The 23,629-nt window shown below is 38.3% G+C and overlaps 1 protein-coding gene across 4 annotated transcripts in view; it reads left to right on the forward strand.

Moving 5' to 3' along the window:
• Positions 1-23,629, forward strand: part of DCLK1 (doublecortin like kinase 1) — a 244,698-nt gene that overhangs the window by 187,236 nt on the left and 33,833 nt on the right. For all 4 annotated transcript variants that reach the window (XM_026098293.2, XM_026098292.2, XM_064504926.1 and 1 more), the window contains 5 exons: positions 8,343-8,427; positions 9,788-9,896; positions 14,768-14,825; positions 15,606-15,725; positions 20,672-20,818. In XM_026098293.2, the coding sequence (XP_025954078.1) occupies positions 8,343-8,427; positions 9,788-9,896; positions 14,768-14,825; positions 15,606-15,725; positions 20,672-20,818 (519 nt within the window). The remainder of the gene's footprint in view (positions 1-8,342; positions 8,428-9,787; positions 9,897-14,767; positions 14,826-15,605; positions 15,726-20,671; positions 20,819-23,629) is intronic.

The raw sequence follows: 23,629 nt of genomic DNA on the forward strand, positions 1-23,629 counted from the left end.
TTAGAAAGTTTTTCTGTAGGAGTGTGTTGTAAAGTCTTTAACAGTCAGGCTCTAAGGTGAAAATTGCTTTTCAATTTGTAAAATAATTCAGGTACAACACGTTATATTTAGTTATTTGCCCTTTAAACCATTTTCACAGGGCTTACATGGCTGCAAAATGAAAATTTGGAGGTATTAATTTAAATATGCATCTGTCATTGTGAACATATATGTGTATTGTAAGAAAGGTTACAAAATGTTAAACAGCCTGGAAGAACACTTGAGTTGATATTGGTTTGTTAAAAAATTGAAATAAATAATAGTATTCATGTTTCACACTATGATGTGAACTTTATATAGTACAGTATGTTACAGAAAATATCCTCCAACTCTAAATGTTAAAATGAATTAACTACTATAGAAAAGAATCTTTAATGAACCCAAGTTTACTGTTTTGTCAAAAAATAATTGAAAATTGAACAAATATAAAATCCGTAAGATGCTAAATTACCTCATCACTTGAAAAATACCTAGATTAATGTCATCTGTGCTTTTTCTTGTATCCAATCTAATTTCTAATATCCAATTTAGAGAAAATTGTTCTTAATCTAATTTTAACATTCAGTTTATCTGTTAGTGTTGGGATATCTTGTAACTATGAGCAATCAGTAAAAAAAAATCCTCCATCAGGCAGCCAGTAGCTTTACATGTAGATAAAAGTCAGCGAGCGGTTATCACACCCTTTCGAAAAGGGTGTGATGCTTCACAGGAAAATCCTCTGTTCAGAAAGCCCTGCTTTCAGAGCAGAACAGAGGCTCAGCTGAGCTATGTTTGCTGTTGTAACACTTTTTGCCTGGCTTATTTTGCGATTTCACCTTGCACCTGAATTTTCAGAATGACTGAGTGCCCTTAACTCCCCATGGAAGTCATTGGATGTGTAGATACATGTATTGTGTATGCACAGTTTAGAGAGAGGTTAAAAACACATGCAATGCACACACCTGTATTTGTATGCATTTTAGTGTCTGTATTTGTGCATGTTGATTATATTCAGGTTTGCTTAAAATAATCCTCAGCAGTGAAGTATGAAAAAAGATCTACTGTATTCAGTGTGTACTTGTTGTCTAATGTTATCTGAGGTAATTAGTTTGTGGTTTGCCCTGCAATACAGTGTTTTGGGATTTAAACTCTAGTGAAAGAGGAGCTAACAATGTTTCTGCTAAGGCCTCTTCATTTTGTTAGTTGCACTATGATATTGTAAATATTGGCACATTTACAACATAAGTTAAAGATTTTACAAAGTTCTGCATACAATTATTTTTTTTAAACAAAAGTGCTTGGATATTTGCTTTTTCAAATATACCATTTTTGTATTAATGTGATGCAGCAAACCAAAAAGAAAGCTGTTGATTTATCAACAAAAAATGTAAAACTTGCAAAAATAAATGCCGATGAATGTTTTATTTCATATAAACAGCTGAAGAAAATCACCTTCATTTTTGTGCCATTGTTTCATCATACTGTGTTGTACTTGTGTTTCATATTTGACCATGTCATCCTGGTTGCAGTTTGTTGTTTCGCTAGATTTAACATTACCGTAGATTCGTGTAAGCGATGTAATAAATATATTTAAAAAATACACACTGTTCAGTGAGTTTATTTTGGAAATTTGATTAACAGGCTTTAAAAAAACACCTGTGGTTGGTATTGCATGTTCATTTTGGATCAGCATTGTCCAACTAGCAGTTCACTTAGTGTAAGCATATGGGAATCATGCATCCTAACGGGTTCCTTTAAATAGTAGATGCATTCAGTACCTTTTTAAATAATAAACTCTGGGCTCTAGTGTGTAGATGTGAAAGGTCCTTCAAGGAAGAATTTTGCTTCTTTAGAGACAGTAAATATACCCGCCGTGAACTGGTTATGGGTAAGTTTGTGTGCACACGACAGGAAAAAGATTTGAAGTATGAAGTGAGGAATCAGTATACTGCACCGAAAGCAATGTACCAACTCCCTGCTGACAATTGAGCTTGAGCAGCACTGCTCTTAAGTCAGTTTTTAGGAAAGTATGCCTGCAAAAAGCTAAGAGCACTGAAACATCCCTACTGTGTTTTCAAATAAGTTCCTGGTTTCCTTGATGTATCTTTTTACTCTTCAAAAATATGTATCTATTTCCAACTTTTATTTGGTGGGGGGCTGGGGAAGAGAGACGTTACAATTTATGACACTCCATCTCCTGCTGGTCTGCTGCTTCAGATCATCTTCAAACACTCTCTTGAAGAGATCTGCGGGGCTGATATAAATGCTAGTTTTGAAGCTCTCTTGGTTATAAGTAACTAGATCTGCCTAAAAAAGGCATGCAGACATGAAAGGAAACAGCACTATAGAAATGAGGAGAAGTAGAAACAAAACAATTGAGGTTTATGTCTCTACCCAGTAACAGCTAAGAATATCAGGAGAGCTTTTAAAATTCACCTCAAATAGATTAAAAATAAAAGTGATGATTGTGCTGAGTTCTTAATGAGATGGAAGAAGTAGGAACTCCTTTGACTGCCTTTGTAGTTTCATTTCATTGTTGAGTGGAAAATTTTACCTGTGTATAACTTTAGAAAAGGAAAAAAGAAACCTTCAGGTTGCACTACTGCACATGTAACTTGTTATGTTAACCACAGTATGGCTACAGTAATGATAGGTCAACTTCCGATATCATGAATCTGATACATTTAATTTTTTAGGACCATCAATCTTTTCTTGAGGATGCCAAAGGTTGAGTGAGCCTAGAGTCTGAGTTATAGCTCAGCTTTGGAAGTAGCTATGTGGAGCTAGCAGAGGTCAGGTTTAAGTTTACTGTTAAATTTTGATCTTTCAGAATTGCCTTTTTACACAAATCAGCTGAGTATATAAGCAGTCGATGCTGTAGCTTAATGAGAGGATCCTAAGAGAACAAAGTGCTTCAGTTTGAAAATTTAGCTCCCTCCTCTCAGCTCCCTTTTCTTGCAGACTCTCCCATTTGCCCCTCTATCCCTCCACGAAGGAAAACAGCACAAGCTCCTTAATGACACACACCCGCTTATCCCTTGTCTTGTTGGAACTTAGCTCTTCTCCATGCTCTGTAAATCCTGCCTTGCATACATGAGAACCGTGTCATTTCCCCATGTAGGGTCTCTTTTAAATGAAATGTCTTCAAAATGCAGTGTGGGATGTGGAACTGTGGACAAGTAGCAGGCTTGCATACATTTTCCAGATGAAGGGAGTTTATAAATAAATGTGGATCTTACATGTCAGTGTAGTGTAGTGTCTGAATTTGAAGAGAAAACAACTGCATCATTTCTCTTTCTGCATGTTGAATTGCAGTGCCTCCCATTCAGCGCAAAGACTGGGGATTTGATGCTTCTCTGTGAAGTGATTTTTTGCCCACTTTGTACTGTTTACATGAAGACTTTTCTTCCCTCTCAGCTGGCTGGGCCAAAAAATCTAAGCAATTAAAGAAAAATCAGGAACATTTTTTACTGGACAGTTGGTAGATAAAGTTTCAGTCTAACCCTTTGCTTCTCTCTAAATTGAATAATAAACTGACTTTGTCTTCTAGAAGTTGCATCAAGATACGTTTATTTTGCTGTTTTCAAACCAGCTGTCCCCTGCTTAACCTTGTAAATGTGTTTTGTTTCCTGGAGACACACTATTTTGTTGTATTGACTTACTTATTTCTTGCTTGCCACTATTATGTTTTACAGGAATTTGGGGAGTCTTTCAAAGTCTTTTAAAGCTAATGCCTGCACCATACTGTTGTCTTTATTTTACCATTAAACATGATGATCTTCAGGCTAAGGAATGGGCTATGTCAGAAATTCATGACGGCTACCTTGCAAAGATTGTTTATAACCAGACTGAACACTTCAGACAGTGCAGGCTACAAAGAGGGGACTGTGGTTGCTAAACTGTTTTGTTTTGTTTTTAATCCTATTTATCTTTGCTGAATTGAACTTTATCCTACACATATTACTGATGTGTACAGCTTTTTCTCTTTCCAGACTTTTGAAATTCTGTAGAATTCTTAGGAATAGGTGAAATCTTAGGAGACATCATTTAAAGACATTAAAATTCCCCCTATGCTAGGCCTCATTCCTGAACCTACAGTTTGTTTACTAATTTTGATCTTGGTTTCATTAATACCATTTCTAAAAGAGCAAAACTCGGCATGAGTTCCAACTTAGCTTTACACCTGTGTCCGTTTCTGCTGCTCACATTTCATCCAGATGCTTCCTTCACGCTATACAAAGGAATCTATTGTCGGGGGACTTTGTAGACTCCATATGCTCTAATAAAGGTTTTGAGAGGTTTGGAAAATATAATACAGTGTTTGGTTTTCAAGTTTCAGGAATCTGAATTCCATTAACAAACTTCCTAGATGTACTTGTTTAGTTTCCTTTCATAACTGCTGACACTGATAGCCCATAAAAGTTATTCCTGCTGTTGAGTTGGAGTACGATTTTAAGATTAATTTAGGACAAAGGTGAGTATGGGGAGAGAGCAATTAAAACAATATTTATTTTACTGCCTTTTTTCACTGAATTTGAGGAATTTCCACTGACGTACAAACTATTTACAAAACAGTTGCTAAATAAATCTCCCAGTGAGACACGGAGGAAACTCTATAGTGCTAACGTTTCTGTTCACATCAATGAGATGTGTGGTGTGTTAGCCATCTGTTATATAAACCTGAATAGGATCTGAAATCCTTACACCAAAGACCTGATTTTTTTATGACATTGCTTTTACGGAGGTGTGCCATAAAAATGACCATGTGCTGGCAACCTGTGCGACTGGACCCCTTTAAATCTGTGTAAAAGTGATGACATTTCAAGCGCCTCAGCATCTCTTAAAATTAAAACAGCTAATTGCATTAAGGTCTGTGGGCTGAAGAGATTATACTCTTGCTTAGAGTTTGTCCTTTCCCCCCTCTGTAATGTCCCTAATGGGGTCTACAGCTGTGAGAGCAACCGCGTGCACAACAGACTGCCTCCCCATGGGCAAGCCAACTGGAAGGAACACCAAGAGCCACAAGGATTGTTGGACCCGGAGGGCTTTCAGCTTGTGGGAACAATGAGCTAATTAAAGTCTAAACGAACTGAATGTCCTTCTAGCTTAAGTAAAGATAAATAAATAAATGCCTGTGTGGTGTTCTGGAGGACTGAATAAAGAGGAAAATAGTCTATGTCAGATTTGCCTAGTAATGTCTCTTTAATTGTAAAAAAAGGTGGTCGGTGTGTAGATGTTGCAAATATATTCAAATGTGCAGTTCCTAATTTGTTTTTAAAACTGTTATTTTAATAGGTGGGGTTCAGCAAAGGTAATAAAAATTATACATTTTCTTCATATTTTTCAAGTTGGTAGTTTTAAAAACCCCAGTATGTATTTTTATCAACTCTCTCTTTAGCTACTGCGTTTGTGTCATTGACAAGCTATACATCTACCCACACACTTGTACTCTGCACACAGCTCTTACTAAAGGTGGTGTATGTTTTGTTTGCAGACCTATGATACACTATATGATAGTAATGCTTCACTTCAGTACATCTTCAGTTATGAATACCATCTTAGCCTTCTAGTTCTTATTTAGTGATGCAAACATGGTGTCAATAAGAAAACAAATAGGGGCACCTAAAAAAACCCCAGATCTTATATTAGTGATTTGTTTCCTTTAAAATTCATATGGACCACTTCTTTTTTCTGTTTGGTTACTAAACTTAGGCTAAATATATATTTAGGCAACTATACATAAGACAGCTATTTAAGAGTGAGTTTATATTTAAGAGTCATGTATATGGAGTATTAAGACTCTTTGTGTTTAAAGTGAAGCACTGAAGTATTTTGCTGAAATGGGACCTAGAAGGATTCCACTTTGGGAAGGACTGAGCAGTCACAGATCTCATCAAAACCAGAGTTGAGGATCCTTGAGAAATCAGGTTCCCAAATAGAAATTTGAGTGTCTCTAGATACCCATTTTGAGAAAATTTAGCCACAAAGTTAAGTCTCAATTTTAACACATCTCCCGTTCTCACAGACCGGAACAATGAGTGCAGGACTCTGTGAAGAGATCCTCAAGCTGCTAAAGAAAGCTGCAGTGGTGTGTAGTCAGCAGTGCTTGACCTAGCATCTGCTGAAGAGTGTAATCTCAGCATTTAAAATGCAAAACTGAATAGGGTAATTGTTTGGTAATCTGTTGAAAATCTAATGCTTCCACTGACCTTTGTTGTGTTGTACCCTTCAAACGATGTAAAGATTAATTCCTGGTTGTATATGTATCAAATATTAAATATATTTAAATTGTAATTCCTTTAAGAAAATGCTGTATGATGGGAAATGAAATACCAAATTGGATGCCTAAAAAAAAAAAAGCAGATGAAGCCAAATGAGTAGAAAAAGCATGTTTTTCCGCTTATTCTACAAGCAGGAGTGTAAAGGAAATCTATCATTATAAGCTGTATAAAAAGAGTGACTTTGAGAGTGACTTCTCCAACTCTGAGAATTCATAGCATTTTCCTGTTACCTTGATCCTCATCTTCAGATTTTCTTGAAAATGAACCTAAGGTAAGTTTTTACTGAGATATCTAGCAGAGTTTAAACAGGAATAACACTGTAAACATGTCCTAATCATGAAACAAGGGCAGTAATGTCTTAGCAAGCTGCATAAAATTAGTCAGTGCTCATTTCTGTCATTGAGAGGCAGCAAATATGGTCCAAAAACTGATGAATGCAATTTTTAATTCTGGTCAAAGCTAAGAAGAAATGCTTGGATGGATGAAAGAGTGAGCTGGTGATGATTAAAAGAAAAAGCAAAGAATCTCTTGGTAGACAGGGGATGTGCAAGCTCTCAAGATTATTAAATGAAAAAATAGGCCAACTTCAGCCTTGGTCTAAATTATCTGACCTTAATCTGGGAGAAGTTAAAACTTAGTCTGTTCAAATGAACTCAGCGTACTGGTCAGCTTTTAACTCTGCTAATTGCATCCTCCCTATCTCCATACTCTGCCAAAAATTTGACAGCTACATTGTTAGTTAGTCTTGTTCCAGTCAACTCCTGCATTCCACCAGTGGTAGATGAAATATAGTTTCTAAAAAAACTGTGTATTAAATGTATAAAGTGGATTGACAGCCTGATTGTCGGCATCTAGATACCTTGCAATCACAGGCCAGGATGTGATCTCTAATGTTAGTTGCATGCAGTACAGCTTATAAATTATATAATATATAGATTCAAGGAGGTAGCTGAATGCTGCAGCACTTTGTAACTTTTCAGCATGAAAACTATGTGAGCCCAAGAAAGGTCTTGTTTTAATTTTGGAAATGCTCTGAATACATCTAATTCGTGTTGCAGCATGAGCACCTGAGGAAATGCTCATTTTTGCTGTAATATTAAAGGACCACTGTTACGTTTGTAGTTTTCTTCAGTTTCCTTTGAAGATGGAAGAATCAAGAATACACATTCATATAATCATTATATAGCACAGAATAAAAGTTTTGGGTGAAATCTAGTCCATCTTGTGTGTGTGTATAATTTCACCCATCGAGATGCCTAATGAAGCAGTCTTCCTAAAGTACATGTCTAAATTTCCTGTGTAAGCGATAGACAGAGATAGGTGCTTTGGAAGGCTTCTCTACTGATACCCTGCCTGCTATATTTTTGGCATCCAAATTGTGGCCAGGGTGTCTTTCTGGAGGCTATAAAGGTATTTTCTTCTCATTTAGACACTCAGTTTACAAGATTTACAACTGAGGTACAGGCTCATGCCTCAAGTAGGCTGTATCCAATCACTTCCTTTTCTGAAAAAGCAAACATTATTCATGCTCCATTTTATTCTCTCCATACATTATCATAGTGAATTTGCTCTTCTAGAGCATAGCTGGAGAGGTTTTCATCAGAGGGGAATATGCAAAAGCAACAAATTCAGCCCATAGCAAAACCAACTTCAGTCAGATTTTGTGCTTTTAGTGCCTGTTAGGTTACTGATGCCCTTGAGAAAAGTTTCCTACCAGAAGAGGGCATGCAGCTCCCCAGTTTTCCCTGCCAAAATGTGTGTGGAATAGGGAGGAACTGCTCTTTCTAGTGGAGTCTACATAAATATGTAGCTGCATATAATGAATTAGGGATCTCTACATTTAAATGGTGTACCAGAAATATAACTTCAGTGGAAAAATTGTACTCTTACCAAACATCTTGCATGTCCCTCCACAAAAGAAAATTGATACTTTATGCAGAGATCATTGAAGCCACTCTGGGACGTCTGTCCAGTAAGAACATGCTGTGGCTACTGGTGCTCTTTAACGATCACCTGTTTTCATTTGTGTCTCTCCATTTCCAGAGCTCCCAACACAGTGGCTCCTCTACCTCATTAGCATCCACCAAAGTTTGCAGCTCTATGGACGAAAATGATGGACCTGCAGAAGGTAACGTTGGAAGGCTGACGTTTCAAAGCAGTCAACGCAGTGATAACAGCAGCTGTGTAGGAAATGAGTCATTCTTCCTGCCGGAGAAAGTGGGAGCGCTGCAGGCAGGATGACTCTGTGTTAGAAGGCTCGTCAGTCTGAGTGAACCAGTTCAAGTTCACTCCAGATGAGATTTGATCTGTATCTGGGACATCCCTATTCAGAAATCTTTTTGTCACAGCATACTTTGGATATTAGTTGTATGGGTGACACAGTGCTGGCTGGATTATTTCACTAATTTTTTGTCTCATCCTACATGATAGTAGAGAACATAGTGCTGTCCTGAGTCCTTGCGCAGAAATGACTAGTCTCATCACGTACTCAGGCTTCCAACAAGTTGGCTAAAGGATAGTGTCTACTCTAATACTGCCTGTTCACATGCACATATACGTAAGTGTGTATGTATGTTCTTGTCTGCCAGTAACTCTTCATGCACTTAGGAATTCAAGCAAACCCCAGCCGCTATATGTCATAACATTCAATACTAAACTGGAACAAAGGACAAATACAGATACAGTTTAAAAGTGTTGTCTTGAAAGGTGTAAATTTAAGTCCTGTCTTTGAGAGGCATTTTTTTATGTTAAAATATTTATATAGTTTGTATCAGCTGAAGTTTACAGTCAGCTTTTAGAGGCATGTTAGGTATTTGTAACATACTATTTCAAATACATTTAAAAAATAATGGCACATGAATGAGCACTAAAACATGAAACTACAAACTTCTCTTATGCTTCGACATTGTGTAACGCAATTTTACCTAAACATCTGGTGCCCAGGTTGCATGTGAGGTAGTATTATTGAGAACATTTGTTTAAAAACTAAGTATTTAATATTGGGGGAGGGGGAGAACTAGCACTTAGCACATGAGGAGTTTTATGGATGTCTCAGTTTACAGGATGTAATAAAATAAGTGCTTGAGTGTTGGACTTCTTTGGTACATATATTTAATCATGCTGTGTCAAGGAGTTCCAACCCTTTTTGGAGGCTGGTCTGCGCTTGTGCAGATCACAGAGGCCTCTTCATAATTAAAAAAATACAATTTTGGTTTTCTCGTGGGGGCATATTGCAATGGGAATGGTAAACTATGTAACACTCAAATGGTGGTATGTTTGAGCCCCCAGAAGTCTTATTTTTCATTATTGTATCTGCCTGAAACCTGTTGAGTATATACAATGTCAGCAGCATGGTTTCATTGTACAATAAGTGAGATACTGGCTCTGAATGGTTTCCAGGCTCCTAAACCATAGACTTAAAATGCATGTTATGTGCAACATCTGTGTTTCCTTCACTAACAATAAAAATGTACTAATGATTCTTTCAGAAGTGTTGGAGGAAGGCTTCCAGGTTCCAGCATCAATAGCAGAGCGATATAAAGTTGGAAGGACTATAGGAGATGGAAATTTTGCTATTGTGAAGGAGTGTATAGAAAGGTGAGAAGGATAATTTGCTTATTACTGTAAAAATAATCACTAATGTCATGCTTTTCTAGATCATGTCTTCATTTGTAGAATATAGGACATGTGGAATAAGGTAATGTCTCAAAGTGAGATGGAAAAACTAGGCTAATACCCTCTCCTGTGAAAAAGGAATGATTCCAAGGGACAATCTATGAATTTAATTATTTGTGGGTTTTATATGTTTTTCTGCTGTGCTAAGCACAGTTTTACCAGTTCTTTATGTTCAGTCTTTCCTGTTGCACTGAAGTAACATCTTTCCTTGCAGTATATTCTTGCAACGTGCTCTTTGTGCTAAGCAGGTGAGACATTTTACATTTAAGAGCATTCTGTAAAGATGTCAGGAAGTTTTGTGTGTAGTGTAGTAGTGGTGGTAGAAAGCACAAAAAGGTGTCTTTAGAGCTGTCTGTTTTAGCATCTAACGTGGAGCAGTAACCTCTTCTGTGTTTGTCTGTAACAAAATGTGTATCTATCTCTCACTTGCTTGCTTTACACCAGTATATGAGCCCTACCTAACTTTCAAGTCTGCAGTGTAGGCATCAAAATCTAACCTTTTCAGGTGCCTTTGAAGAAAGGTGGAGAAATAGTCACCCTTGAAGACAGTCTGTCAATCAAACTGATTTTAGACATCCACTCTACATTAGAGAAGTCATCTCTAATGTCTGTGTCACTGAAAGTGTCCAGGTTGACTAGCTTAGGTGTCAGTTTCTTGATTTTTTCAGATTAGTCTTGCCCACCCTGCTTGAACTGACTCAACACAGCCTTAAGGGTGTGAAAAGGAAGGGAATAAAATCCAAAAATACTCTGAGCAGAAATGCAGATGCCTTTTGGTGATATTTCTGAAAAATAAGGGAATATAACGTAAAAAAAGACAGAGAGAAGATACTGGTATCCAAAATGAGTATGAGACTGCTCACTTTAGGTGGTAGCAGTGCAGAGAAGGCAAAAAGCAGCCAGCGCTAGAGAAGTCCAAAATGAAGAACCATAGACAGGTCAAGATCTTATCATGAAATCCCATAGATGAAGTTTTACATCCCCTATTACCATATCCTAGAGGGGGGAATCTTATGGGGGACTGTAATCTCACCTTTGGGCTTGAAAAAAAACATTTGCTCTCCAGCCTGAAAGAGTGTGATATTAATCCTGGAGACTAAGTCAAGAACAGAACTCATGGCAGATGATGATGAATTAGCTTGGCTGGTTTTAAACTAGACTCTCTTTGGAAAAAGACAGGTCCCACTCTGGATCTGAAAGAGTCTGGCATGCCAGAGACCATTAAGACAGCTGTTGGGGAAAGGGGAAAGAGTGGATTTTGTGTCAGCTGACAGTGTGCTTGTGGGATTTGACCAAAGCTATTGTGAGACCTTTAGAGCTCTTTCTGGGGGAGTTTATGGTGGAGATGATCATGCAAAAGGCAGTAGCTCTTCAGATCAAACTTCAGAATCTGAACACTAAACTGGAGAATATAGGAACCAAAGCAAATCACAGCAAAACAGTATGAAAATAAAAGAGCACAGTAAAGACCTATGGGGCAGGGTGGGACGAGAGACAGATGGAAAACATGGAAGAGAATGTATAAATTGGAAAAGAGAAAAAGGTGAGCTAAAAAACAGAGTACATGCTGAGAGAAACATTACATGGCTGAATAATACTTTGAGGTTTTGATACACAGTCCTTTGATTAAAAAAATCTGTTTGTGCTGAGAGCTAGTTTAAATGTGCTAGTGTGCTTTACAAGTGTTTCTAAAGTTGAAGGAAAAGATATGAACAAAATTAAATATAGGTCCCACCACACCTAACAGAACTACTGACTGTAATATCCCAGACAGCTTAAATGAAAACTGTTTCCTGTCCTCTTGCCTATCCTCCTTGGTCCCTGAAGTATTTGATAACATGGTGTATCTAGTGAATATATGCTCAAATAGCCTCATTACTCAGAAATTCCCAAGTAAATACTCTCATGATCTCTGAGCCACATCATTCTATAGATTGTGTTTATGTTAGAGATTACTACTTTGGGAGTATTTGAAAATTAAAATAGTATTCCACTTCTAAAGCAGAATACCCTTGCCATCACAGGTGTGGAAGGAGAAATTAAAGCCAGTAAATGTAAAACAACTTCAAAAACATTCTTAAAGTCTTTGTAAGTGAAAAACAGTACTTCAGACGCAGAGCCGGAATTGGTGGGGTGATACTTGGGTCAGAGGACTTTTCCACTTTCTACTGATGTACAGTTGCTGTGTGCATTAGACTTCAAAGGAATAACACTGTGAGGTGTTAAGCAGTTTGGAATGGGTCTTGTTACACATCTTCACTGATCACACGGATACTTCTCCATAGCCATAGAGACCAGCCAGGATGCACTGGTTAGCCACTCTGACACTGCAGATGCATCTACAGGCACTTTCCTCTGACAATATACAGTACAAATAGAAACCAAAACTGGTCTTCAAAATTTTCATGTGGAGACTTCTAACTGTCCTTTGTATGCCCACACACATACGCATGTGCATGCACACACACACTTAATACACACACAAAAATAATGAAGATAGTCTGCTGTCTCTTGTACATCAGGAATCTCAGAGAGCTTTGCAAAAGGTTAAAATATCCAAGGAGTGGCTTACAAAGCCCCTCTATAAACTAGAGGTCTAATGCTGTACTGCATGGTAGTTCTGTTCCAAACTTTTGTCCAGCAATAATACGTGCTTCCTACTTTGTGTGGCACCTTTTTATTGTTCACTTTAAGTGATAGGTGAGAGATGATATGCCCATTTCACTGTGGGTTTCTGGCATTGCTGTGAGTATTTTTTAGTGGGTTACAGAGGTTCCAGTGTTGCTGACAGCCTGTGGTTCTACAGCTTTTTAGGGGAAAGGATTTGCATTATCCTAGCTTTAATTTTCTTTTTACCAAAACAAAGAGCAGTCAAAGTTGTCATCTGCTCGTTACATATCTGCTCTATCATAAGCGCAATTTGTCCTGCGGTGTTTTTGTATGTGTTCATTTTTAACTTTCAGATACTTCAAAATTCTGACGTTTCCTCACTAGCTCATGTTTCCCAGTGTTTTGGAGTATATAGAGTCTCCCATGGCTAACAAAAAACATCAGTTTCCTTTCTTGTGACAGAAAGGAAGCATTCCTAGGGCAACCAAAGAGTTTGAATGAGACTCCTATTGAAAGAGAATATATTTTATCTGAGTTTGAACACCAAGCATCTTAATTTCTAATATTTCTTCTTCTCCTAACTTGCCCTTCTGTTCCCCCCAAGAAGTGCTGGTATCTCTGCCTGTCACCTCATTGGGCAGGAGCTGTACCTGCCAAACACCAGTGCCTGGAAGGGGCACCCGCGTGGAGTGTGGTGCATTTCTGGGAACTGTAGCATTAAACCCTCTAGTCAGGAAGTACAGATAGGAGAAGTTTTAAATTTTTCTTTGCTTAAGTCCTAAGCATGTTGTATTCTTTTCCAACTTGTAAACATCATAATCCAATGTGATTTCTTTGCACAGTCTTTTAACTGATATCTTAATATAGACTGTCTTTGATCCCTGCTGACCTGGGAATTTTTCTTTTCTTTTTACCAAAATCCCCATTGGTTCTTAAATTAATACTCAGTGGTATATCATTGCCAGAAGACATCTCTATGCTTAAATATGGCTATGAAAATGCCCAGTCATTTTGCTAATGCAGTGTTTTCAGTGTATGACTCACTTTACATCTCCCACTTGACAAGCTGTGGACACTTAGGCAGTAGGCTGCACATTCACATAGCGTTCTCTATGGAACTTATTACATATCAATTTAGTAGATAAAGTTATTACATATCAATTTAACTGTTATGCTAAATACAGAATGAAAAAAATTACCCTATATGCTTGGGGGGCCCTTTTTTCCTTTGTTTTCAACCAATCATATGTCTAAGGGCATCATAGTAACATTTGTAAACTGTTTTAGATATTAATTACAGAAGGAAAGGACTTTTATAAGAGCTTTTTCTCATATTGCCCATCCTCCATTTATTTCAGCTTACAGTGAAACTAGAGCTTGTGAATGGAGTTTCTTGGTTTTATCCTTGCAGCCATGTGTTGGTCATGTAACTTGGTTAAGAAATGGAAGTTAATATCTTGAATTTGTCTGCAAGCTCAATTTTCTATGTTAGTATGCTATAATAAATATCTATATTTGTAGTACTGGTAGATATTATATGGTTTCCAAAGAAACACCTAAAGGGAAAAGTGTTCTCATCCTGAATTTATTCTCTGTAATTTCTTCCGATCTCTAGAACCTTTCTTATTCTGTCCCATAAATATCGTATTTAATTGCTAGATATCATATACTTGTTGAATACATAAAACAGTATTCTAAGGACTGACTTTTAGCTTAGGATTTGTGAGTATAGATGTGCAAACAAATAACTTTTAAATAAAAAATAAGTATTTTCCATGGCTCAAAGCTTTTGCTTGATAGGAAACAAAACTTTTAATTTTTGAAAAGGTTGGGATCTCTAATACTATATTATGTTTTTAGATAAAAGTGCAGAAGAAATAACAAATACCAGTTTAAAATGAAAAAAAAATCAAATGGTTTCATTTATAAAAGATTGGAATGTCTTTGTTCTTCCAAAACATATTTAATGTTTTTTTCTCAGGCACAAATATTCAATAAATTTGGCTGAAGATCACAAACAACTTCAGTCAAATACAAGCTTCATTTCTTGACAAAACAAACACTTCAACAGAATTCTTGCCCAGACCTAGTCATTAATACTGTGCTCAAATGACAAATACAAACTCGACTGAGAAAAATATTCAATGTGATTGAACATACAATTTTCTTTCCTCTTTCCTCAGATCAACTGGTAGAGAATATGCTCTGAAAATAATCAAAAAAAGTAAATGTAGAGGAAAAGTAAGTACAAAAAATTCAAATGAGAGCAAAACATTTATTTTTCAAGAAATATTTGAGAGACAAGATCAGTTTGGGAATCTGTTGGTATTTATCTCCTTCCTGGCAAGTGTCAGAATCTTTTCGGTTGAAGCCTTTGTCTGCCCTCATAAGACCCTCTGAGTATCAATTTAGATACTTTCTAAATTACTTTAGATGCCTTTCAAGATGCATGTATTGTTTCTTTGGTTAGTAGTGTGCAGTGCACTCACTCCTCTTTCTCTTTACCCTTGTAATTATGTCCTTTAACTTTCATAATCCCAGATGCTATAGAAGACAGCAATATAACACTAGATAATTCTAGCAACACCAGTCAGTATATCTAATCAGTATCACGAGGTTAATCAAATTGTTATCAGTTTTATATTAATTGAATTTCTTTTAGCTTTTAAATTTTTAAAAGGTTCTTTCAGAAGGTGCAATTGTATTATTTAAATGCTTTGGAAAGATTTTGCATTGGAGAAAAAAAATGAAAAAGCTTCCATAATTTACTCTTCTCAGCATCAGAAACATGTCTCTTTTGCTACATTTCTTTTTTGGTGTTCAATTCTCCGTTCTTTTCTCAGTTATCACACTGATGTTGTCACTAGACATGTTCCTTCCGTATTGCTGGAGGCAACGTCTGTAACCTTTCTAAAAAATCCTGATGCAAATCCCAGTTGTCTCTGCCTTTTCCATTGCACAATGGAGGTGAAAGTTTTTCCTATGAATCCAAAGTCATTAAAGATTTCTCTTGTGTGGCAGGAACACATGATCCAGAATGAGGTATCTATTTTGAGACGAGTCAAACATCCCAATATTGTACTTCTGATTGAGGAGATGGACATGCCAACTGAATTGTACCTGGTCATGGAACTTGTAAAGGTAGGTATTTTGGAGATGAGCTGCTAATTAAGAATTGTTCAAACACGTTCAGAAATGTCACTGATCCTAAAGCTTACTAAAATCATAGAATCATAAAATACTTTAGATTGGAAGGGATCTCTGAAGGTCTCCTTGTCCATTTCCCTGCTGAAAGATGTGGAACCCCCCACCAAATAGTCTTGTAGCTTTCAAACATTTCAAATATTCATCTAACTTTTTGTAAGCCACATTCAGAAGTGCTCTGTGGACAGTACTTTGGAGACCACAGAATTTATTTGCATCAAAAAAAATTCTGATTAAAAAAGTTTTACCTCCAGAAATGCTTCTGCCTTCAGATCAGTTGAAAGCACATCCAATCTGAATAGTTGTAAATACTGGTCTTCAAAATGCAATATTCTTTGATAACAAATACATTTTAATTATATTTTATTAGTTTATGCTAAATTAAAACCATATTAACTGTCTTTTTTCCCCACTGATTTATAATGACCCCTTGTCAGGTTTTCGTTCTTGATATAATCTAAATTTAAGCTGGAGGAGGAGGAGAGGAAAAGAGAAAAATCTGCTATTTAAAGCATGGTTCTATTCTGCAAAGTAAAATTATATATACAATATTTTGTATTTGGGGTCCTATTTATTTCTTCATAGTAACTTCCAGTTCTTATGAATTAATTTCCCTCCTTTATGGAGCAGCAAATTCAAAGCAGATTATGAAACTCTGACCAGGTCGCCTCTTTCCCCCATGCTGTCAGAAATACACAAGTATGTCACTGTGCATAACAGATGGTAAAAATATATTTGAGAAATTATCCAAAAATTGAGTAAATTATCAAAATTAGAACAGAAAACCACTACAGAAATTTTGTCCCCCATAATTATTTTAACAGAATAGACCTGTTTTTCACATTTACTTGTGGCGTTAGTGATTCTTCTTCCTTCTTCAGCTATTGTGCTGGTAGGAAATCTTTCCAGCAGCCACCTTCATTCTCGTATCTTCATCAGCAAGCTCTCTCTGGGCAGAATGAGAAGTTAAATCCTAAGAAAAAAGCAAGGTAATGGCACTCTTCCACTCTGTGAGTGCCTCTCCGCAGCCGGCCCTGGAGGAGCTGTCCCACCTTTGTCACAGTCACAGCCCTCTCTGGCACCTGGGCATGCAGCGTGAGTTGACGCAGCATTAGATCAAGTACCATGAGCCTGTTTTAATCATAAATCCTGCCATTTTATATGACATGAGCTCACTCTGAAGTCCATGCTACTGTAGGTTTTTTTCTGTATCCAGGGTAACTTGTTTAAAGGTACATCAAGTACTTCTGCAGTGTGTTGCAGTCTGTAATAAAGCCACAGCTTCAGCCTGTATTGACAAATCCTTCATCTTGGCTCCATGGGGTGTGCTAAGAAGTAAAAGCTGTGTCTTGTCTAACATGCCAGGACTTAAGCATATAGCTGGTTTTATGGGTGCAACCTAATGTGCTATTTATGCTTGAAAAATGTAGTTTCTGGTAGACTTTTAATCAAAGTCCTACTCAGCTAAATAACAGAGGAGAAGACCAAAAACTCTCATGAAATACCTGGCCTAGTATATAAAGAAAACCATCCATTTTAGCCACTTCCTGGAAAATATCTGTTTTCTCACACTCTTTCTCCTTCACTCTTCAGAATCACTGCAAATACTAAGATATTTATGGCTTCAGTTATGCTACAGAAAGCTTCTCAAGACATCTGTGTAGCTAAGATATCATAGAGAACATTTATTTAATAAGTTCTTTAGTTGTATATGGAGTAATAGAAGAAATTTAGAAGAAATATCCAAATCTTGGGAACTTAACTTTGTTTCTCTGAAACAAACATCTTTATTAATTGGAAAAAAAAAATCGTTATACTCTATGGACACCAAGGAAGGTAGTTCTGGAAAGACATTAACTGTTAATTCACCAATTGCTGACTGTTACCATTTCACAGCATGCACTGTTACAGTTGATTAACCATCTGTTATTGACTGACTTCTGAAGACTTGAGTTTAAATCAAACTCACAGACAGGAAAGAAATTCTAGGAGAAAAGTCTTGATGCTGCAGAGCACGGTTTCAGTTAATACCACCCTGCATTAATTGGCAGTAACATGTTTGACACAAGTGATTGCTGCAAATACTGCCCTCACCTCATGGCAGATAGGCCATTCGTTGCTTTGTAAAGTGTAAGAAAAAGCACTTCATAAATACAAATATAAACACATTGCAAGTGGTGCTTGTAAAAGGAAGCAAGGACCTGGTCTCTGGCACGTTGCCTTTTTACACAGCGAAACAAAATTGTTATTCAAACCTAACAGGGGTTTGGCCAATTTAACAAGCAAGATTTATTGCACAGTTTCCTTTACTGCTCCAGGATATGATTTCACTTTTGCAGAAGAAAAGAGAGATTATATCATTTACATAACAAGGTAATAAATAAATAATTGGTTACTGTACCAAGTGTACTTCCTCATGTGTGCAGATGATAAAAACTGCATTCAGATATTGCTGGTCTGATTTCAGTCCAGAACAGGGGATTTAAGACAAATGTCAACCTAAACTCACCCCTTGTGCCTAAATAAATGATAGTGACCTGCCGTGTGAATCAGCTAAGCAGATTCTTGTAGGTTAAAGTGCTCTTTAGGGAAAGGAAAGTCTGAAAACAATTCTGCATGATACAGTTGTCAGCTATATTAACTTTTTCCAGGGTTTCACCTTTCTTTTAACTGCAGAGAATCCTGTAGTCTAAATATATGCTCTTTTTTCTTGTCAGACTATCTGGTAAGAAACTTCACTGAATAAAGCAGACTACTTAATGGGAGAAAATGATTCTGCTTCAGATTGACTTGACTTTCTGTTAATGTACTCTGAATCGTTTATCTTTTCCTGAGTTTAGATTTCCTTTGTACAAGAATATTTGTTCTCTTTCTTCTGACTTTAGGCTGAAATTTATTCTACTTTTTTTGGTTTTAAGATTCATCACCTTGCTTTCTTTACCATTACATCTCACCTCAGATTGTTTTCTTTTTCTTTTTCTTTTTTTTTTTTTTTGAGGCAGATCCTTTGCTGATGTTATTGACACTTATACTGAGCATCTGGAACATATTAGATAAGACCAAAGATCTGCTTAATCCACTGCCTCATGCTGAAAAGCAGCTAGTATAGGGGCTTCAGAGGAAGGAGCTTAAGGAAGATAGGTTATTTATCCCACATATTTTGCCACATGCTCATATCTAATACTTAGGGATCAGTTAATGCCATGAAGTACATGGTATTATACCTCTTTCCGAATATTTGGCCTTTCCCTCTAATCCTCTCTCTCATTTAGTTTGACCTTTTCTTCCTCCTTTTCCTTGACACTATGTATCTTGAAGTGTCTTGAACAGTCACCAGCCAGAGCAGAAAGTTTTGATGTGGTCCAGATTTGACAGTGGTCATCTGCAAGCAACTTCCAAAGCTGGACTTTTGCACCAACGGTGGGAATAAACCTGCACTGGCAAACTTCAGCTGCATCTTCCCAATGCTTTTTTTAATATATAGCTATTAATTTTTTTAGCAAGTAATGTCTGCTTCTTCAGGTTTGAGCCTTTAGTGGTCATCTTTTCCTACCTTTTCTTCTGTAGCCATGATTCCTGGAAAAAAATCTTTTTTGTTTCTATCCCCTCTTTTGCCTCCAGAAAATACCTAATATTCCTTTAAAATACACTCCTGTGAGGTATATTTTCTCCTGGTGTTGTGACTGCAACAGTGTGTTTTTGCAGAATGTCCTTTTCTTCTTTTTTCGTTAGTCCATGTTCCGTTTAAGGTACCGCTTTGGTTTTGGCAAAAAGCCTTACACCTCTGAGTAGTATGTCTCAAAAGATGATTTCTTCCTCCCTCTGTTCTATCAGCTTCCTCCTTAATCTCTTCTTTAAACTGTTTTTTCAGTCTTTCTCCAAACACTTAAATGTTCTTCCTCTCCCCACTTGCCTGCTCAGCTCTAGCAATATAGTCCAAATGTGATGGCTGCCTTGGATCCTGGCAAACAAGATCATTTCAATTTAGAGGGCTTCCACTTAATTTTCCTCCTTCCTCCCTTCCTTCTTTCTTTCCTTCCTCCCTCCTTCTCTCTCTCCCTCCCTCCCTCCCTCCCTTCCTACCTTCCTACCTTCCTCCTTTCTTTCTCATTGTTTTCTCTTCACTGGCAGTAGCTTTTAGCTGAATTAAACAGCATAAGGATCTGGAAATGGCATGGGTAGCCACCTATATTTGTAGCTGTGGTGAAACAGTGGTGTTAATTCTTAGCTGTCCTCCAGTATGATTTTCCATCATATATGCTGAAGAGTTCTTCAGTATTACTGCAAGAAGAGCCTCACCTTACCAAAAACCTGACATCTTGTGTAGAGAAAACGGTTTCTAAAATCCATGTTTCGAAGTTTTATGAGATGGAAACAGTCTTTTAAAATACACTAGCAGTGATGACAGGTAGCTGTTTTGAGTTTTATTCAGAAATTCATCATCTTTGTGAGGTTGTCAGATTTTGGGCAAAAATTTGATATCGGTCTATTTGTGATTATAATAAACAGTGGTGAGGGTTGGTATCCAGCATGGTGACAAGCAAGTATGTAGGCATGCCAGAAATTTGCAAGAGGAGCTCTGAACACACAGGTTGGCAAGTACTGCCAAACGTTACAAAAGCAGCAGAAGGGAACAGTTTGCAAGGGAAACTCAGCCTCTTGGCTGACTAGCTAAACCATGACAAATAGTTCTGAATTAATGGTATGTTCGGCTTCCATTAGGGGAGGTGTCATCACAGTACCCAAAATTTATAGCTGGAAGAAAACTGTGCTGCCTCTCCCTCCTCCTCCTCCTCCATAAGTGATGCTCCTTGATCTTCCCTAATTTTTTCAGTCACTTCACAAGTAAAAGTTGCTCATGTGCCATGGTCATTTTGCTCCAGGGAGGCGATCTTTTTGATGCTATTACTTCCACCAACAAATACACAGAGCGGGATGCCAGTGGGATGCTTTACAATCTGGCCAGTGCCATTAAGTATCTTCACAGCTTGAACATTGTTCACAGGGATATCAAGCCTGAGAATCTGCTGGTAAGTGAAAATTCAGCTTTCAGTATTGTTCTTGCTAACTTGGGAATGCATGAGAGAGTGTCTGGGCTTCTCCCTCCTTTCCCACCTGCCCTTTGGGTTTGTTTCAGTCTTCTAAGTCATCGGTCGTTTCATTTTAACCTCAGCATTGTAAAGCTCGTCCTCAGAATAACAGCTATCACAAAAAGTACAGTAACATCAGATGCTATGTGTAGTCTGCTCCCTGGGACACAATTGTTCCAGTGGTCACTAGAAGTGATCTTTTGTTGTGCTGCAACATAATTCCAGGCTTCTCATAAACATAAAGCTGTTATGACCCCTCATAGACCAATCTGTACCTCTGCAGTGCAGCACAGTTCCCTAAGGAATTAGCAGCAGTTCAGTTTTACAAACAGTGGGTGTAAGTGATGGACCCCTATCATGTAACGTGCCAGGGCAGAACCAGGAAGAGATCTTTAGAGTCCTTCCTGTCCCTGCTGCATCTCCCAAATAATCCTATAGCACTTTCTATTAAGACACTTTTCTTGATAGACAGCTTAAATCTTCCCTTTCCTGATTGAATCTGTATGATCCCCAACCAGTGAAGACAATGAAAAAGATCCTCTGACAATGACTCCTTCTTCTGGGGATTTTGCACCTTTGAATGCAGTCACTGTGTTCTCCAGCTGAGAGTTTTGTTTCTTCTGAGAAATTAATGTCTCCTAATCATTTCACTGTTTTCTGAGTTTTCCCTAATTTGCTGAGATGTTCTACTATCAAGATGTCCCAGTTATAGCATGTTTTGCAACCCTGCAACAATGTTTAAGATACCTAGAATATCAGCTGCGTGTGCGGTCTGCCATCACTTCGCGCATTTAGTACTGCTTGACATTGAAGAGGTGTTACGGGAAAGCTGACTCCAGTAGATCTTAATGAACTTCCGGGGAGTGCGATTTTTACACTTGAGATCTCTCTGGTGAGAGATGCCTGTATAGTTCTGGGTGAAAAAGCAGCCATTGCTGGCCTGGGTTTCCGGAAACTGCTGGAAACCTGTTGGGTGGAATGCTCATTAGACACCAACCACTTCCACCCTGTAGCAGCCTTAATGTTCATAGGTGGCTGCATGCAGAAGTTCATAGCAGTCAGGTCAGGATTCATTAACGGTGTGACTTGGGAAGTGCAGGACTGTCTCGGGGGGAAGGCTCACCCTGCTTTTACATTGAAATGTCTCTGAATTCCTAAAGTCTGAAAGTAGTAGAAGACGCTTTTGGGGGAAGGGGAGAAGATGGGGGTGGTGGAGGGAGAGTTAAATTTACCTACCCACCCATCTGTGGTAATACTCCCTGGCCTACAGGAAGAGACATGTGATTTGGCATTGCAGCCAAACTGTTTCCAAGTGATTTTTTCCAGTGTAGTGCACAAGTAAAGGTCATATATCACTCTTGATACTAAGCAAGGAACATACAGCGCTGAACTGCTTGCAGCATCCTAACTTTCAAAAGCCAGTACTTGATTCACAAATTATATCCATCCTCTGAGGTTTATCAAGTCTTTGCCAGAAGTGAACACTGTTTTGGGAGAGTGCTTTTGAACCAGTCTCGCCTGACTTCTGATCCTGTCTCTGACACCGACTGCTTGTGGCCTTAGGTGTCTCTTGACCTTTCTACTTCAATCATCCTATCTGTTAAATGGGATGGTTGTTCCTTATGTCACAAGATGGCAATTAGGATTATTTTCCTGGCATTTATAAAACACTTGTACCATGTTGTAATGGCCTTAGCCTTTCTATTGCCAAGGGCCTTCTGCTTGCAGTACAGCAGCCTGCCTTTTGCTGGCTGCTCTGTGACCCTTTGCCTAAGCTGCCATGGCACTGTTTTTCGCTTGTTCACATGCTGTTTTCCTGCTGTTGCTCTCAGGGCCTCGCACCTGCAAACCCAGCAGTGCTGTTAGGGCACCTTCTGCTGGGAAGCGATTGCCACCGGCGAGAGAAGCAGCCCTTCTTCCCCCACCCTTTTCCCACCCCTTGGTCGTGGCGTTTGGGTTACAGCAGGGGAGCCAATACCAGGCCCGCGCAAAGCGTAACAACCGACCGGCGTGCAGCACCCGCCCCGACCAGCGCGGGCCCCCGCTAGTGCTCACAGCCTCCCCAGCGGCAACAACCACCAGGCAGCCTGAGCGGGGCCTGGCACAACCTACACAGTCACGATGGGAAAGGTGCGGGGGCCAAGTAGTACCTGCTGCACAGGGGGACACCCAGGGAAGGATGTTCCTCTGGGGTCTTCCCATCACGTCTCTTCTCAGCAGGCCACAGGGGAGAGCTTTCCCCTTCCCTTTTCTCTCTCTCGCTTTTCTGCTTACTTTTCCCCAGCAGTAACTTTCTCTGGTAGACCTAATGTACACCATCAGCCACAGACCCTGCTGAGAAACCTTCCTGCATGTGAACCTGTCTCAACATCCTTTATGAAACAACAGTCATTCGTAGAAGTGCTTAAATGATCCGTATTATCTTTAAGACTTGCAAAGGCCACCTAACAGCCAACTGGCCAAGAGTTTAGGGTATGCTGAATATCTGTGATGTTTTACCAGCACACATATTTTCTGTCCTCTAGAGAGTATATTCCATGCTTTAATTGGAACATTTTTCATAATTGCTGCTATTTAGCACATTTATTTTGTCAAGTCATAGGATGTCTTTATAGCCATATAATAAACCCTAGAGAACAACTTCTCTGACTGTTGCCATCTGCAGTGATCACAAGAGCAGCTTAGAAAATACTGACAGTCTTTATAGTAATAGGATACATATGGTGGCGCACAATTACGTATGGCTGCATT

This window comes from Dromaius novaehollandiae, chromosome 1 (genome assembly GCF_036370855.1).
Source record: "Dromaius novaehollandiae isolate bDroNov1 chromosome 1, bDroNov1.hap1, whole genome shotgun sequence".
Classification (NCBI taxonomy): domain Eukaryota; kingdom Metazoa; phylum Chordata; class Aves; order Casuariiformes; family Dromaiidae; genus Dromaius; species Dromaius novaehollandiae.